Source organism: Chamaea fasciata, unplaced genomic scaffold (assembly GCF_029207755.1).
Source record: "Chamaea fasciata isolate MVZ Bird 193981 ecotype frontalis unplaced genomic scaffold, bChaFas1.0.hap1 SCAF_2, whole genome shotgun sequence".
NCBI classification, from domain to species: Eukaryota; Metazoa; Chordata; class Aves; order Passeriformes; family Sylviidae; genus Chamaea; species Chamaea fasciata.
Genome location: NW_027094087.1, coordinates 25,381,982 through 25,399,924, shown reverse-complemented (window position 1 = coordinate 25,399,924; position 17,943 = coordinate 25,381,982). Strand labels below are relative to the sequence as shown.

Genomic DNA, 17,943 nt, shown 5'->3' with positions numbered 1-17,943 from the left:
AATTCTTGAGCAAGATGAAGACTAATCCCATATAATAATAAATGCCTGCATGCTGGGTAACATGCTTCAGCTGGTACATGCCTTAGCTGGTCTTTGAACAGAATTGTCACTACTTGCTACTATTGATGTTGAGATAAGATTCCAGCTTTCTGCTGGATAGTTTTGACACTGATCTGCTTTACAGATGTCCCTTCTCCTTATGCCTGTGTAGAAATGGTTGTTGGGCTTACTGTGTGTACTACCTTCAGATCCTGGGCTGGGTTTGCAAACTCAGGAAGAAAAAATCCAGAGATACTGCCTCTGGCCGAGGAAGTTCCCAAGCCACCTGTAGCTGAGGTCTGGGAGAGTGTGCTGGGGTAGCTATCCCTGCAAGTTTGTCCTGTTTTATACTCTTCCTTAAATACTACTTGCTGCTGTAAGACAAGGGAAAATGGGGTCGATGAAGCCATGCTTTCTCTGTTATGTGCTTTCTTTATCTTGATCAATATCATATTTGAGTATTTTTTTTTAATATGAGCCCTTTTAATAAAGAAATTGTGTTCTTCAAAGTGCTCTGTTGGTTACAGTCTTCTGAGGCAGGTAATGAAACCTTTGTCTGCAAGAACAAACCTTTGTCTGTATTTACTGTCCTCTGAGATGGATGTCTGTTATTGTGTTGAAAGTCGCCTCCTTACCTGCACCAAGATAAGGCATTGCCATTATTCTCCAGCTGTAACAGCAGTACAGAAAGATTAGGCTCCATTGTTTCCTTCTAGAAATGGAAATCTTTTGCATATAGTCAGTCTTGGCTTCATAACACCTTTTATCTTGCCTGAGATTCCTGGGATGAGGGTATATGCAAGAAGAGAAGGAAAAGCTAACAGTGTTGAGACCTGAGTCTGCTTTCTCTTCCCTCTGAGACTGTCAGGTTTGTAATTAAGAAAATATGCTGCACTCCTCTCAAAAAAAGCCTAGGTGCCTTCAAAACCTACACAGATTTGGGACAGCAGCCCTGAAAAACTGCCCCTTCCAGATAGGTATATGACTTTTACACACACACACACACACACACACACACACACAAATATATATATATGGACAGATAGATACAGATATATAACATAACAGTTTGTTGCCTTTAAAACTGTTCTTGTGTTTTTAGGTTTATCTTTTACTTAGCATCACTTATTTTCTGCTTTGTGATATCTTCAAGAGTGATACTGCCTTTTTCCGGTACGGAAACTGACAGAATTTGGGACAAGTCTAATTTTATTCTTTATTTTTCCTCTTACTGGCATAATTGAGAGGAATTTTTGCTTAAAAAAGAGGTTCGCTCTTCTCCCTGTTTCCAGATACCTGACTCTATTTTAGGATTTCAAGCTCAGCAGTCTTCCTTAACAAACAATTCCAGGAACAGTTTGAAAATTTCAGCTGTATGTGTATTTTTCCCCTGAAAGCCTCTGCTCATATGCTGGCAGAAGGGAATTAAATCCCCAGATGCCTGGGCTTGTTCTTAAGAGGAGTATTACTTTTGTTCATATTGTCTTTCTGGAGAAAACTTATTCCCATTTTGTAGGATTTTATTTTACTGAAATATGTATATTGCAGTAAAATATTTGTAGACATCTTCTGTAGTTTGAATTGTCTTATTGTCCTTTCACAAGGGAAAAATTCATACTGAAGTAGGTGTATTGTTTCCGAGAGAGGAAAAATAAACTTCTTAGTAGGTTTAAGAAGCCATAGGAGAAAACAATACTTTCTATTATCTAAAACATGCATTTTAAGGCAATATAGTTACTCTCCAGAATAAGGGTCTGTGCTGGTGTAATATAACTTGGTGGTTGGGTTTTTTTTAACCATAGAAGAAATATTTTTTTCAGTTTGACAGTATGAGCTTGTTTTGCTTTGAGAAGGCAGAGGATGTGGTGCCCAGGTGCTTCCACTTTGGTTCACCCAAGCTCACAGCTTGGCAGATTCAGCCTGCCCTTGGCACAGGCTGTCGTGGCGAGGAATTGCCCTGGCTTCCATCTCCTTCCTCAGCCGGCCCTAGTGCTCACATTGCTTTGGGCAGGCACTCGTGTTCCTCCGGAAGCAGTTGGGATGCAGTTCACCTTCAGACTGCAGTTATTTGATACCTGCTAGGAGGGCAGTGAGGTGTCAGGACGGGAGGGCCAGGATTGTCCCTCTGGAGGCTGCAGCTCCGCAGTGCCATTGGCTGTGAGTTTGTGTTACACTTAGCGTGGCTTTCCTGGGAGTACAGGCAGTCAGGAACAGGCTTGTTCCCAGTTCTTCCTTTCTTCAGACCTAGCATCTGCTTGTCCTCAGGATGAGTCAGTTCAGCTTGCTGATTTGAGGCTTGCTTTATTTTGGACATGGATTAGTTTGTCAGATCAGTAGGCTAAACTGACTCATCCTCTGGCTACAAGATTGCCAGGTTTGCTATGGCAGGAACATGGAAGTGGGAAGTAAGACCATATTTTTTTGGCAGTAGCCCGCACTCTGATCAGATTACGTATAATTTGAAAATGAGCTGTAGTTTCTCTGGTTACCTTAAATAGCTTTAGAGATGTCCAACACTTAGTTCTCTTGCTCTTCTTGCTCTACTATTTTTATTACTTAAAAAAAAAAAAAAGTTTCAAAAGCAGGACATGCCAGAGGTGAAGAGCTTATGCATCTGGCTTCTGAAATGCTGCCTCATCTGTAATAATAGCTCCTTCACGAAGATAGCTACTCCTGCCATGGAGAATATCTGCATTGCACTGATGGCATGCCTACAGTTTCTTAATGTTAATTGAGATAACACTCTCCTTGAATTCAAAACTGTCTTTAACCTAAATGGACTTGTTCCATTGTGCTGTTCTGTGGCACAGTCTAAAGCAGTAATTCGAGATGGATGTGGAGGTTGTGGAGTCTCTTAAAGGTGGTCTGTGCTCTGCAGCATGAATTGAGCAGTGTAGCACAACTTGATTTTTCTCTTTGGAGAAGCAGTTGCAATGCCTCCTTCAGTCTTAGAATGGTGTTCAACCTGAGCTCATGGTGATCTTAGTGATACAGACTGGCTACTACTGATTTTTGACTGTTTAATTCACTGTACTTCCTATCCAAGGTAGATGTTGGTTCTGAACAGCTGGCAGTTCTCTCACTCCTCCTCCAGTCTTAAAACATAGTCACCAAATGCATTTTCATAATGAGATTCATCTGTCTTTCTCTTTGGGATTTGGTTGCTGTCTCAGATTCCAAACAGTCTGTTTCTCACTGTGATTTTGATCTGTCTCCTTCACTGTCTGGGCTGGACTCTGGGTCCAAGATGCTGTTTCCTGGTCGTAGAGAGAATAGCATGACAAGTACATTCTGTATTTCTGTCATGCGTTCAGTGAAGCTGAAGAGAAAGAAAACATGTCAGTTCCTAATTGACCAACATAATTATGGAGTACTTGACAGAAAGGAGAAATGGCAAAGGGAAGGAGAGTCCTCTGATACTCCAGAGAGCAGAAAAATGTATTAAAATCCAGGGCTCTTGCAAGGGGAGGGCTTCGTCCTTTGCCCTGCCAGGAAAATTTTGCAGGTTAAATGGGTGTTACTGTTCATTGCACCTGGGTTTCCAAGTCCACCTCTAAATACAGCAATTGCTCTTCATTTTTTAGACAAAAATTTCAATCCTTTGTGATAAGGATTGGCTTCAAGGAGACTCCAGCTGATGTGGAGCTGCTTGCTTCGTGCCCTGCTTCTTTCTCCAATCTGGCAAGGCTTGCAGAGGCCACAGCTACCCGGAGGCTCTGCTGGCCTAGGCTGCCTGCGGAAGTGGTGACAGCAAGTGTTTCACACCCCTGGAGAACTCACTTGTGGGTTCTTGCAGTTATGTGTTAATAAGCTTACAGTCGTGCTCCAAATTCTCTCCTTGATTCTCTGCTCTTGCTTCTGCTTCTCTGCACTTTCAATGTTAGCATTTTGAGGGGTTGGGACATTTTGGGGTTTTTTTTAACCTGTGGTTTTGCCGTTCCTTACCTTCGCTTTATTTTCTTCTTTCTTTAACACATTTCCTTTTTGGTTCCTCCCTCCCAGTGGGGGCAGGAGCTGTTTCCTATTCCTGGTGCTGTGCCTAGCGCAGTGGGGTCCTATTCACACTTCATACTTAAGCACTGCTGTAATTACCACAATAGAAAAATGTTTTATTTAAACCTCCAGTAGGAGAATAGAGACTCCCTCTAAGATGTATTAAGATGTTCTTAATTTGTGCAAGTGTGTGGTAAGGGAGTGTGGGGGGGTCTTGACAACTTGCAGCTACTGCAGGTGGCTTTCTGTGGGTTTTGCTTCGTGGTACGGTCTTATGCTTTTGAAACCTCTTGGTGGATGCAAAGAGAGGATGAAAAGGAAAACCAGTGGTGATGTCTGTTTTCAGGGGTCAGAGATGTGCTTGTCTCAGTGACATGTACGTTCAACTGGATTCCAAAACCTCAAACAAATGCAGTTAGAGCTGTGCCAGGGAAGTCTTCAGCAAGTAGACAGCCTCCCTACTTAAACAGTTGGAAGAAGCTACTTTAGTGAGAGGTTTTCAGGTCACACCAGATATTTTGATGGGAAGATTGTAGATCACTTGGGAATTCCCCAGATGAGCTGTTTATTATTCGGTATTCTTCAAGGGGTAGGAGTTCTGGAGTTTCTGACAGTGGTCTTAAAGTAGGTGTGTCAGTAGGTGACCAAAAAGGCTTCACTCATCAGCCCTGCTAGAAGGCACCCATGGACTCGTTCAGGGTCAGCTGTTGAATGGCACTAACAAGTGGATAAACACGATCTGTTTGTAACTCGGGGTTCTGCCTGTCAGGGCTCAGTTACAGGGGTTTATAAGTTACTCTGTGTCAGCTGAAGTGCCATAGCTGTCTTTGGCAAATATTTGCTAAATCATGTTCCCCGATGATGTAAAAGGACAAATAACTAAAGGAAACTTCAAATAAGAAATCCTAGTACTGTACATGCTGAATTTCTCAGCTAGCAATTAACTCAGAGCTAAAAAGCAAAGGAGAATACTACTGAGGCCACAATCTTGTGCTCAAATGATGTCGTACTGTTTCTGTTCATTCCCTATCTCCGTCCTTGTCTCTTGTGCTGCATTTAACCTGTAAGCTTTTTGGGGCTAAAGTGGCCTGATCTAAGATTATAAAAGCAAAATCCGTTACGATCATTTTGGTGCTTGCTTCCTAATCTGTGGAATCACCTTATCTAAATTTAAAGTTGATTTATATAGCTAAATAGCTTTTATGGGGTGGGTTCTTCTGCACATGGGTGGAGAGAGAGGAGAACAGAAAGAGTGCCTGCTAAAAATAACTTGTTAACAAGCATGAGATTGCTTATGAAACCCCACTGGCAGCCAGTGTTTAGATTACCTTAATTGTGTGTTTCTGTGTATTTTTCCAAAGCAGAAATATAAGTGTAAGCGTTCTTGTAGATATTTTGTTTAGTCACAGAAAAAAAAATTCTTTTTATGGTACTCTGTAAGGTAATTGTGTAGAAATTTTTCCCCACCTGAGTGTTAACTGCCGCTCTCTGCTTTAGAAATTTACAGGTTTGGTCTGCGTTTGCCATGACAGAAAGAGTACTTGAAGCAAGCTCTCTGTTAATGAGATGGTTAACACAGACCTTGAATGTGCCTCAGAAAGGCGTGGGCACCATCTTACACAGCAGTAGGAGGGACAGCTTATAGCAAAATTAATTTTTTTTCAGGCACTACAAGTAAACATCCCTTCTGGATTCAGCCGTTTGGTTTATAAATCAGTGGGGTGTTAACTTGCTGGGATTTCGTGGTGGTGGCCGATGTAAGCAGCTGATTGTTGGAATCCCATCTGCCACAGTTGGATCCAGGGAGGTCATCTGATGGCCAATGTGATAGGCATCTGGGCTAGATCAACAAGGCTCTTCCCATCCTTTTCCCTCTTGTGTCTTTTGTTTTGTTTTTCGAGGTGTTGAGAGTCAAGTTTGTGCTGGAGTAGAGAATCACAAGTGCGTGGCCGATACCGTGCTGTGCTCGCCTTGACTTGCGTGGTTAAGATAGAAAAACCTGTAGAGAGTCAGTGCCTTAGAACTTTGTGTGACCTTTCAGTGGACATTTTAACAAGCTTACCATGTGAATGTTCTGGGACCTGCTCACTGCCCTGCTTATTCTTTAAAGATTTGTTTACAGTCTTTAGCGTTAAGCTTTCAAAGGGAGTGAATTAAATGCCCCCTCCAAAAGTCCGTGATTACCTCTGAAAAGAGACTTAAAATCCCAATGGCATTTTGAGTGTCTGAACTGGGATGCAGTAAATGCAGCTGCTGTTCCTTCTGCTGAATTTTAGTTTTTCATTTTTTTTCAACAGATAAATAATAGGGGGTAAATGTCCATGCATCTTGATGTAATTTTATGTGTTTATTACATCAAATATAGGGATATGAGGCATGCCATTACTTGTCTCAGTCTGCTGGAAGTACATTTAGTTTCTTTTTCTTTTTTTAGTGACACAGTGATCTCAAAAAGAGGTCTCACTTGAGCTACACAGTTTCATTTTTATTATAAAGTTATATCACCTTTCTAAACTGTTTACTTTTTATTTTGTAGTGATAGGATAGTGTATTTCTCTAGGCAGAAGTGAGTCACTGGTATTCTCTTTACTGTTTGCTCCATTTTTCAGTTCTTTCCTGCATAAACTTAACGCTTAGTACTTTGAATTTGCCATTCTAGAAACCGTTGAGCAAAATGTAGAGCTACAGGTTTTTGAAGTTACAGGTTTTGCCTTTAGCAAGGTAAATTTTTTTTAAGAAAGTATTATTTTTTCAAATGGTTGACTTGTAAAAAGCATTGTTCATTGGTACAAGTGGAGTGAACATTTTCCTTTTACTTCCTCCCTTTGTGTCCAGATAAAGACAATGGCAACTTTGATTTCAGGGTGTTCTAGAAGCCTTTTCCCTTGGTGATCTTGGACTTGGCAGTTGTTGCTGAAATTTGTTCTGATTCTCTGTCTTGGGATTGAGCTGAAGTGAATTGACACATAATTAACTGTGTCTATCATTTGATCATTAGCAATAAAGCCAAAGAACGACCTGTCATGCTTCACATTCTCATTATTTATCACCTTACCGTGTTTTTGTTTAGATTGAAGGCAGATTTTGGATTTTGACCGTTGTGGAAAGCAGCATATTTAATATTGAGTTATGATACTTTTGCATTGGTGCTGAGTTGAAAGAAATTATTTATGTGAGCATTGAACTTTTGTGACCTTCTTAAGACCCGAAGAGACATCATGTTCATCCTGTGCATGTTTTCTTATTTCAAACCTAGCTGTTGCAGTTCAGCAGTATTTTTAAAGAAAAGATTCCAGTCTAAAATAAAAATCTGTGTTGCAAAAATAACCCTATTTTTCAGTTTTTAATAAGGAAGTTATTTTCTTCTAAATTTTGTCCACCTACAGTTCTGTCCCAAGCTCTTGCAATTTCTGTTTCTAGTCATTATTTGCAATATGTCCTCCACCTGCAGATCAGAGCTCTCTCTGAAATGTTTGTTCCTTCTTCCTTTTAGAGATAATCCTCTAACTTTCTCTTTGACTTAAATTGTTTGCACTCTTAAGTCTCAACTCTAATTTATTTCTGCTGACCTTATGATGTCTGAGGCTTCTTTCTGAATCTCTAGTGTGTTGAATCATCCCTGCTGAATTTCAGCGACCAGGATTGAGCACGCTATTCCTGTAGCTGTTCAATGGGTGTGAAATAGCAAAGAGACATTTTTTGGTCTGTCTGATGTACCTGTGCTTATGCATCTAAGGATTGCTGTAGGTCTCAGTAGCAATGTGTGCTTCTGTCTCTGCTGGGATGTCAGAATTTTTGACTCCACTCTTTGGATGACTTGACTTGACTTGGCTGCGTGGCATGTGATCTTGGGTTCTGGGTCCCTCTGCTTAATTTGTGCCTGGGTTACTAAGGAAGGTCAGCTGCTTTTTCACTGCTCTCTACCCTGTGCATAACTCTACGTGGCTTTTCTTTCAGATTGTTGATGAAAGCAATAAGTGTGAGGGCAAAAATTAATGCTGGTGGCACCTCCTATTATATTTTATGTTAATTTATGGGCTAGTGTATTATAATTTTATTAATATTCACTTTTTTGTATCTGTTTCTTCATTAATTTGGGATGTGGTGACAAGTCAGAAACTCTACAGACGTCACAGTGCTTGTGCATCAATGTTTTTGTCTTCCTTTTTTTACAAATGAACCTGTAGTCTCTAACAGTATGGAATCCAGCAAATGGTCTCTATGAAGTACCTTACTGCTTCTTTATTCATTATCAAAGTAACTGGTATGGTACTTAAGCCAAAATTGTTGTCAAAATAACAGAATTGTATGAATCATTGCATCCATCTTTGAAGTTTTCTGAGTGTTCTGATTCTTTTCAAAAATCACTTCTGAGACTTCTTAGTTAGCCCTCCCAAAATCATTGGGTACAAATCATGAGGTTCTTCCTGAAGTAATGTCTAATGGCTGCTCTTTTATTGCAGTATTCAGTTACAGTCAGGAAGTCAAGTGACATTTTTTGTGCTAAAACAAGTGTGTGTGTGTGTGTGTATTTTAGTGAATGCATCTGTGTTATCTGGGTGATGATTGGCACACTTACAGGTTTTTGTTCAATGTTTGACCTAAACTATTTTTGGAATTCCAAGGACTCCTTTTGTTCTGAGTAAATTGAAAAACCAAAACCATGTTGTGTTTTCTAAGACTTCTTCCTTGGATTCCCTGAGTTTTTCTGATTCTGTCCGTGCATGTTCATTTCAAGAAAGCTGGAGAAGGACTTCTTACAAGAGCGTATAGTGATGGGGCAAGGGGGAATGGATTCAAAGTGAAAACTGGAGATTATACATAGAAATTCTTTACTGTGAGAGTGGTGAGACACTGGAACAGGTCACCCGGAGAAGCTGTGGACGCCCCGTCCCTGAAAGTGTTCAAGGCCAGGTTGGATGGGACTTAGAATAGCCTGGTCAAGTGGAGGCTCTCAGCTGATGTTTGGGGTGTTGGGAACTGGATGAGCTTTAAGGTCCCTTCATATCAAACCGTTCTGTGATTCTGTATGGTTCTAGGATTTTTATCTTGTACTGTCTCCCACTAGGTAACATTCATGCAGTTCACTGATGAAGAAAGGAAGTTGTCTAGTAAAACAGTTCATAAATACCATTTTAATACTTTCTCCCCTGTACTGACTCGTAATAATTAGCTCTTAGTGAAACTAACTTTTTAAAAAATGTAATAACAAAAAATTATTAGAAAAAGAAAATTGCTAGTGATTTCTACTGCTGACAGTCTTTCCTCAAGCGTACACTGGCCACGTTAAAGACTTTCAGAGCAGCTGCTGACCTCCTTCTTCCTTCACATACCATGAACAGTTAAGAAGTCAGGTGTTTTATTCCATAGCCTAATCTGATGATCAGCACCAGATTCTAGCAGATAGCTCAAGGAAAGTTTTCTCTTAAAACATTTGTTTCACGAAGTAGTCCCATCTTTTGACTGTCCAGTTTCCCCAACTGAGAAGAGCCACTGCAGTTCTGATGAACTTCCCATCCCCCTCTGGTTGCTCATTTCTTTCTAGGTAGTTGTGTCAGCTGCTGGTTGTAACCTAATCCCATTGGCAGAGGCTGGATCCAGCCGTGTCAGGTTTCTGTGGAAGTGGCTCCTTACAGTGTGGTGAAGCCTCATGAAGGGGAGAAGCATTCAAGTGACTTAACATTGAGCCATATCTTGATAGGGAGGTGACACTGAAATTTGAAACAAATCAGTGAGGATATTGAAGTGAACACAGACATTGTACAGAGTGTGTTGTAGGTCTGTGAAGTTTTCTTTTAGGACTTAAAAATAACGTAAGTAATATCTAATGGAAAAGCTCCTGAGCACTCTGAGCTTCTGAGGAGGAATGAAGCAGCTGGAGGAGGGAAGCAAGAGGAAATAGGTAAAGTCAAAAGAGAGGAAAAGGTGGAGTTTGTAGACAGTGCAAAGGATCAAGGTTTCATTTGAAGTAGGAGTAAAGCTGCTGTAATCATTGTACTAATACATTGTTTCTTCACTTCAACTGTAAAACACATGGAAGAGGAGGAAGAGGGCACACATACATAGTTGAGAGAAAAAAAAAGAATCTTAGATCTCTGTATGTACATCAAAGTGTGGTTTTACTGCTCAGTCGGACACTAAACAGCTAAAGGGATGTAGGGCAGACATGATTTTGGACTTTCTCCAGGCCCATTCAGTAGAAGGTGTGTGTGGGTGATCAGTAGCAAAGGATGCCTTTCATGGTCCCTGAGGACTGAAGTAAATTTTATTGAATGACATCTCACTTGGCACAGGCCAAAAGTATACATACAGTACACGTACAGATGGTCACCCTTGAGCTTAGTAGTAGGAATCTGCAGCTGGTAGGGTATAGATGTGACAAAATGCTTGCCCTATAGCAGGATCCCTATTCTTACCTGAGGGAAAATTAAAACATCTGCCAGCCATGTGGGGTTTTTTGTGAGATGCAAAAACAGGGTGGAAACTTGCACTGGTGGCCTGTGGTCTTCTAAGTGGAGTATACTCATTTCTTCCAACAAACTGATGAGTATTCTCTGCTTTCAACAATGCTTTCACTGATTTTACCTAATGTTTGTTATTTGTCCCATGTGTTCAGCGTGTGCTAAAGGTGGAAAGTGAACTAGATCAATCAGAGCACTGGGAAATTGAAATGTCTAGATTTTGTTTTCACTTTCACATCAAAATTGTGGCATCAAAGAAACCCAAACCCAAATACCACTTCATGGATGTTTAACATCAGTACTGTGTGAGGAAATGCTTTAAGGGTTCCATGAAATATATACCAAGTGCAAGTGTATTATAGTGTGATAACTATTTATTTTTCCTTATGCTTCTACCCTGCATCTTATGAAGGTGGTTGGCATAGATGATGGTTACACAGTTACATGAATTTGCTTTTTGGTTACAGTAAAGCAAGGTCATGTTGCTGTCGGCCCTAAAAAGCAGCAGATTCTGGACATGTGCAAATGATGCTTTTCATGTGAGCTGTGCTAAAAGAGCTGCTTAGTATTTTGCTATTTAGTCCTTCCTTTCTTCTTTAGTTTTTTTCTGTTTAATTTCCTAGTTGTGTTGTAGACTTTATAGTCAAAGGTGTTGAGGGTATTCAGTGTTCGGCAGTGTCTGCCTATGCACTGGGGACACCGGGTCTGACAGTCCTAAACAAAGTAGGAGGTGAAGGGAATGAGATGAGAACTGTCTAGGCTTCTCTTTAAGTCTTGCCGTGGTATAATGCTTCCTGGTGTTTGCTGGTAGGAATCTGTTTGGAGGTACTGAAGATTGCTGGGCAGGGCTGTTTCCTCTGTGCTATCTTCCATCATGCTGCAGCTAAACCCAGCATTTCTGAAAGCTGCTCAGTGAACTCCTTTATGTGCTGTTTGGCTGGCAAGTCAACGCTTGCTGTGCAGACAATTAAAACTGGGATAACCATTCGGAACTGTGTATGATCTTCTGAGCAGTACCTGCATCTGTGTAGTGGAAGGAGGGGCAAAACGGGCTTGCTGCCTCTGGATGCTGCTGCGATACATACACATGAATTGCATACTTTGGGCAGCACTGAGATGTTTTATTCTTGGAGATCAAAGCTGTCAAGGGTGCAAGGTGACTTCTACCCCTGTAGGTCCCTCCAGTTCAACAATACTGAAATAGAATATAACTGAAACTCCAACAGGCTTAACTTTCTAAAGATTGAAGTCCTTATGGTGTGTTTTGTGGATAGTTTGCAAAAGCTGTTGTCCTGAAAGCTGGAAGCTGGAAGAAAGCTCTGTGAGGATGAATGCTCTGTAAATTCTGGTAAAGAAACAAAGTAATTCTTGGTGTAGTGTCAGGGCATACACTTCTAAGCACTGATGGTTTCAGCAAGTTTAGTTAGGAGCTGTTTTCCCATGGACCTAAAGGAAAGTGTCTAAAGCTGACTGGTTTCTTGTTTGAGCTCTGGAAAAGTTGACTGGGTGACTGCAGTTTGTGGGCTGCACATTAGAACAAAACACTTGTGGTCTGAAATTCAGGGTTTGCCTTTGTCGGCAAGGAGTCCCTGAGAGAGCTGCAGCTCTGAAGAAAATCCTTAGAGCAGATCTCTTGATATCAAGCACTTCAAATCTCAACTAGTATTGCCAAGGACAATTATTTTTATCTCTAAGAGTTCATTAGTCTTGACTTTTGGAAAAATGGAGAACAAAACTCCCTAACAATAATCTCAATACTGTGGTCAAGTGAACCCTGTCAAAAAGAAAAAAAATATGCCCCTCAAAATTGAGCAGGTAGGGAATTACTTTTTATTTGATGAGGATTGCTGTAGTAAAGCAGATGTAACTTATTTGTGTATTCAATGAGTTAGAATGCTAATCATAGAATAGTTGGGCAAATAAAATCCATTGCTGCTATGAGAGTTACACTTTCAACATGTTTATGAGAAAAAAAAGCATTTCTTTGTATTTCTGGCTTCCTTTTTTTTTTTTTTTATTTCTTATAGTTATCAAAGAGGAGAGTGAATTTTCCATGCAGCTAGTATGCTTCTGTTTATGCTTCTCTCTCTCTCTGTAAGAAGACATTCATTCATCTGTCTAGTGTTCCTTCTATCCCCTGCCCCGTTTTCTTTCCAGGTCTATAAATCTGCATCCCAACTTCTTGTGACTATTATGGGGAAGGGCTATAGCTACTCTGTATTGCTTAGCAAGTAATTGGCACCCTTAGCACTATGGTACTTTATTTATATTTGATTTGTTAATTTTTTTCAAGGAGTACTTGTAATCATAAAAGGAAACAATTTATAAGAACCTAAAAGGCAGCATAGGAGATGAATAGTAGTTAATGTGGATTTTTCAGGAGAAAATAGTTTCAAGGCACCTACTTCTCTTCTGAATCTTACAGGTGCAGAAGAAGTAGTAGTAGATGTGGGTATCCTGACTCTGAAATTTTCAAACTAATTTTCTCATGGGAAATGTAGGAAAACAATGGACTAGGGGAAATCCCATGAAAGGCATACAAAATGATTTGATTATTTTGTTTGAGCATAACAGGAGGTTCAAAAAAAAATAGGATGAGATATTGCATGGGTTTTTGCAGGGCTTTTAGGCAGTCTCATAGGATTCACCAGTTTTCACCAATTTCTTAAGTAAATTTCATGTAGCAGCAGGAAATGGATCTCCGGATAGTGATTGTGCTTGAAGGACGTGCCAAGCTGGCAAGAGAGTTCTGTAACCTTGGATGCAGTTCAGTCAGGGCAAATGCAGAATACTAGGCTTTGGTAAGAGCAGTCAGGTGTGTAAGTGGAGGGTGGATGAGGATTGGACAGGCAGCAGCTCCGCAGAGGAGAGTTTGGTACGCAAGCTGATCATGAGGTTGCAGCATTGCACAAGCTGCAAACATTATGCTGGGCTATACAAACAAGTGTGTTGTAAGTCGGACACAAGAAGTTGCCAGCATGCTGGGTAGAGCTGAGACCAACCTCCTTTGCAGAGTCTGGTTTTAGGTGCTGTACCTGAGTTGTTTTTAGCAGTGGGGAAGACGTTCCCCAAAGAGAAATAACTTTTCCATCATAATATTTCACCCTCGTGTTAGAAGGAGGCAGTGAGGGGAAGGAGAAAAGGGGTGAGCTGTGCCATTTTTTTTTCGATGCCCTTTCGGAGCAGAACAAGGGGCATTTTGCCTAAACGGCACTAAAGCTGTCGATCAAGCTGTCTGTTGGAAAGATTTTTCTAAATGCATGAGAATTGAAGAGAATACCTGGGGAAGGTTGTGGAGAGAAGGTTTGTTAATAAGCAGGTGTGATGAGCATTTTTTGAGAACAGTTTCTGTAGAATTGTGGTGGCTACTATGGAACAGCAGGTTCTGTTTTTCCTTCCAGTTCCATTTGGTTCTGCAACCCAAATCTGAAGGGCTCTTTATTGCAGCTGAAGGGCAAGAAATGCCCAGAGTGCGCTTGCAAAATGCCTAAAGCTTTGCCCCTATTAGGAACAAAATCAGACTTTGAACAGGGCGAAGCACTGTTGGTGGTAACAGTGAGGCAGTGGAGAGTAGGTGACAGTGCCTTGGGTCTTTTGGTGGAAAAGTGGCTGGGCAAGTGCCTGTGAAACCCACAGGTGCTGCATCTGTGCCAAAGCACACTCACCTGTGCAGCTTCCACTGCGATCTTGCATCCTGGGCACCATCCCTGGCTGTGTTCTGGCTCATGTGGAGATACCAGCTACATGGCTGTTGTTGTCATCTTTCTCCCCCTTCCTCCCCTGCCCCTGCAAGTGCCTCCCTTCTTTGCAAGAAAGTCCAGACATGGAAGAAAGGAGGACCAGGACTGTGCCATCTGATGCAGCCTAGGTTTTGCTTCAGGTGCACACAGCCAGGTCTGACAAAGGTTATGCTTCCTAGTGCTGCAAGCTGAAGCTTTACATATGGGTGGATTTGTAACAGACTTAAAGTGCTCCTGGTTTTTGTTGCCACATAAATGCCTGTAAAGATCAGAGTGCTGCTCTGAGGTCATACTGGCAGTTTGGTTTCCTCAGTTATATGAAAAATATGGGAAAACACTTCATTTTGGTAATGCAAACAATACTGTGTTTAATATCACTTACTTCATAATCAGATGTAGGGATAAGTACTTGGCTTCTTTGCGCATTACATTTTATTGCTCAACTATTTGCTTCAGGAGGGCGAATTTTTGTTACGAATAATCTAAATGAAAAATTGTCACCACTTTATATATTGGTAAAACACATGCTCAGTGTTTGCTTTGCATTTTGTCAGAAGTTTTCTATTTTTCACTGTAACATTGAAGTACATATGCTGATCTAAATCTTTGTCTTACCCTCCTGTGTTTTTAGTCTTGTTGGTCATCTTGTTAATGCATGTATTCTGATTATTTGTCTATCTCTTGCTTTGCAGGAGACAAAGATGGCAGCAAGGTGACTACAGTAGTGGCAACTCCTGGACAAGGTCCAGACCGACCACAAGAAGTCAGCTACACAGACACCAAGGTGATTGGAAATGGATCTTTTGGTGTTGTGTATCAAGCCAAACTCTGTGATTCAGGAGAGCTTGTGGCCATTAAGAAAGTCCTGCAGGATAAAAGATTTAAGGTGAGCCTGTGCATAAGTTCATAGTATTTTCATGAATGTTATCTCCTTTTCCATGTCTTTGATGGCAATGTTTTTGATTTTCTTAATTTATTTTCACTGAAGCACATAAATACACATAAAAATTTTTGGGACTTAAGATTAAACAGATGGATTATGATAAAGCAGTAGTTTAACTTAAAAATCAGTGAGTCACTGTGATTATTTGTATTAGTGGAAATCAGGAAGCTAAAAATCCCGATTTGACGTGCTGTTTCCAGGTTGCAGACCAGATTGCTCGGACAGTGAGCTGAGGAAACAAGGGAAAAGCTTGTCTTAAGGTTACTTTTTTTCTAGCATAAACTTTTCTGCAATCATTAGTAATTAAACTGCTGGAAGGAATAGAAGCCTTTGGGCTTTGTTCTTAGTTGCTGCACCTATAATATTGAAGGCTGTATTTGAGTAAATCAGAAATTGTGAAGGCCAAGCAATAAGATAACAAATACTAAGCCCAGGGCAGTTTGGGTTGAAGATCACTTACTTCTCTTGCTACCTGATTTATAAATGTGTTCTATCCTGGTGGTCTAGTGATCTTTTATTCTAGACTAGTAGCCTTCTAAAGAGAAATCTTTTTGTCTTGTGATTTTTAAACCAAATAAAAGTTAAGAACCATAAGCCATTTCATCATTTCTGTTAGTCCTCAGCTTGGTACTTAATGTACTTGACTGCTTTCCCTTATAGTCAGGTGACCTGCAGATCAGCTTGTGCAAGCAGTACATGATAACAGAGGTGTACTGGTTTTAACATTTCTTGTTTTCACAGTAAGACCTCATGCACTGCTGGTTTCACTGGTAATATTTGTAATTTGTGTCCTTTTTTGGTAGCAAAAACATTGTTTTGAAGTGTTTCAAAGGAACTAGTGTGGCTTCTCCTTGAGTCTTCAAATTTTATGCTGTCATCACCACAGGCATCAGTATATCACAGATGCATGCATTAGATGAAAAATAGGAAAGATACATTTAAATTAAAGTAATGCAGAATTGTTTACTTCTAATTGAGGAAGGTATATAAAGTTCTTACATAGTTCGTACATCTGAGTTATTTCTGGACTGTATTATGGGTTGAAGGTAATTAGTACTTGGGAAGTATGGAATATGATGTAAGAGTGCCTTACTTTAGGAGAATAAAGAAGAGGTGAAACAAAAAAGGAAAAACAAATCCTAAACCTAGTACTTAAAAGGAGCTTTTTTGGTCTCTTCCAATTGCATAGGATTAAGGGGGAGGGTGAGGATATTTCCTATGCCCTGTCATGCTTGGTAGATGTTAGCTAGTGCTTTTGACAAGAATCTTTGATTTCTTTAGTCTCGTAACTCTGGGATTTTGCAGTGTGTAAAATGAAAACTTGTCCAAGCATTTTAGTTCCTGGCCGTCAGATATTAATAGTTTGTGACATCTCACTTTTTAAAAATTAATCTCTCTGGGAATCTAGAGTTATATGTTGGTCTTTGATTGTTTTTTGTTTTGGTTGTTGGTTCAGTGACATTTTTGTTATCTGACTATATATCTTTTTATTTTGGAGTGTTTCTTTAAGTGAGAAAAAAAAAATTACATCTCTTGAATATTAGCTCTTTCTTTTTTAAAGCGAAACAGCTAAACTGAAAAGCTAAGTAGGATGTTTCCAGTTTGGACTCTGAATTAATTGTCTACATTGGATAATACAAGCTGAGAACATCCCGTGCCTCCAAAGCAGGCTTTAATATCCTTAAACCAGGTGTAATTAATGGTTAAGTCCACGTGTAGATTTGCAGATAGATAGCATTAATTAAAAAATATTTTTGTAAACTTCATAATTTGTATGGGTCATATCTGCAGTAGTACCCAAGCTATGCATTTTTTAATATTTTTGTCATCCCAAACTTTTATCCCAACTCTACAGCATCATTTACCTTTGGTCTAAGCTCCCTAGTTTTTCCCACCATTTGTCAGTTTAGTCCTCCCATTTTTTCACATTCTGATTTAGAAGTGTACGTTATGTTGGCAGGAGGTGTAACTTCTTGCAGGCTGGATAGAAGCCTCTGCCTGGACCGATTTGGAATCTAGACAGATGTGTCTTAGACTAAAAGTAGCATGCAATTACTTCAAGGTGTGCTACTCTTTGGGAATGCCTGATCTAGGTAGTAAATGGGGGGACCACATAATTTACCAGTTAAAGAGGAAGCTTTGAAAGTCTGTTGGCTGAATGGTTTGAGTGCAGTGGGGGAGCAGACCAGCTCTTGTGTTCAGAGAGTTGAGCTGTGGGTGCAGCTCAGCTGGGCTGTTGCCATCCCTGCTGGGCTGCCCGAGTCCAGATCCAGGGCCTGGTCAGTGGAGATCCTTAAGAAATCTGCTTCTCCCCTCTCATTAATGCATACTCCCACTTCAGCAGTGATTGAGGGGAAAAAGCCAGCCTTACTGTCGGCAGCCAGAGGTGGTGGTAGCTTGTTGCATTTATTATCACTTTCTGAGGGAAGAGAGGAGGGTGTGCTTTAGAAACAGCAGTCTGCACTGATCCCAGTGGTGGACAAGCAACAAGAGGAAAGTGATGGATGAAAGTTGCTTCCTGATACTTGAATCATGAAGGAAATTTTCAGCTGTATGCTTCTGGCTGGTGCCTGCTTATCCCTGTGCTTGTGTATCATGATGTATTCATCTTGGTACATTCAGGATAATTCCTTAGTCATGATTTCTTAAAAAAGATGCTTTGAGAAGAGCCAGCAGCTAGTCTTGAAACTGAAAGGGCATGATTCAGAAACTTTGGGAGGTCCCAAGAGAGTGTAACTTCTAGGCTCTTGCTGCATTTTGTGAAAGT

At 40.5% G+C, this 17,943-nt stretch overlaps 1 protein-coding gene across 2 annotated transcripts in view; it reads left to right on the top strand.

Moving 5' to 3' along the window:
* Nucleotides 1–17,943, top strand: part of GSK3B (glycogen synthase kinase 3 beta) — a 147,046-nt gene that overhangs the window by 39,470 nt on the left and 89,633 nt on the right. For both annotated transcript variants that reach the window (XM_066175301.1, XM_066175300.1), the window contains exon 2: nt 14,926–15,119. In XM_066175301.1, the coding sequence (XP_066031398.1) occupies nt 14,926–15,119 (194 nt within the window). The remainder of the gene's footprint in view (nt 1–14,925; nt 15,120–17,943) is intronic.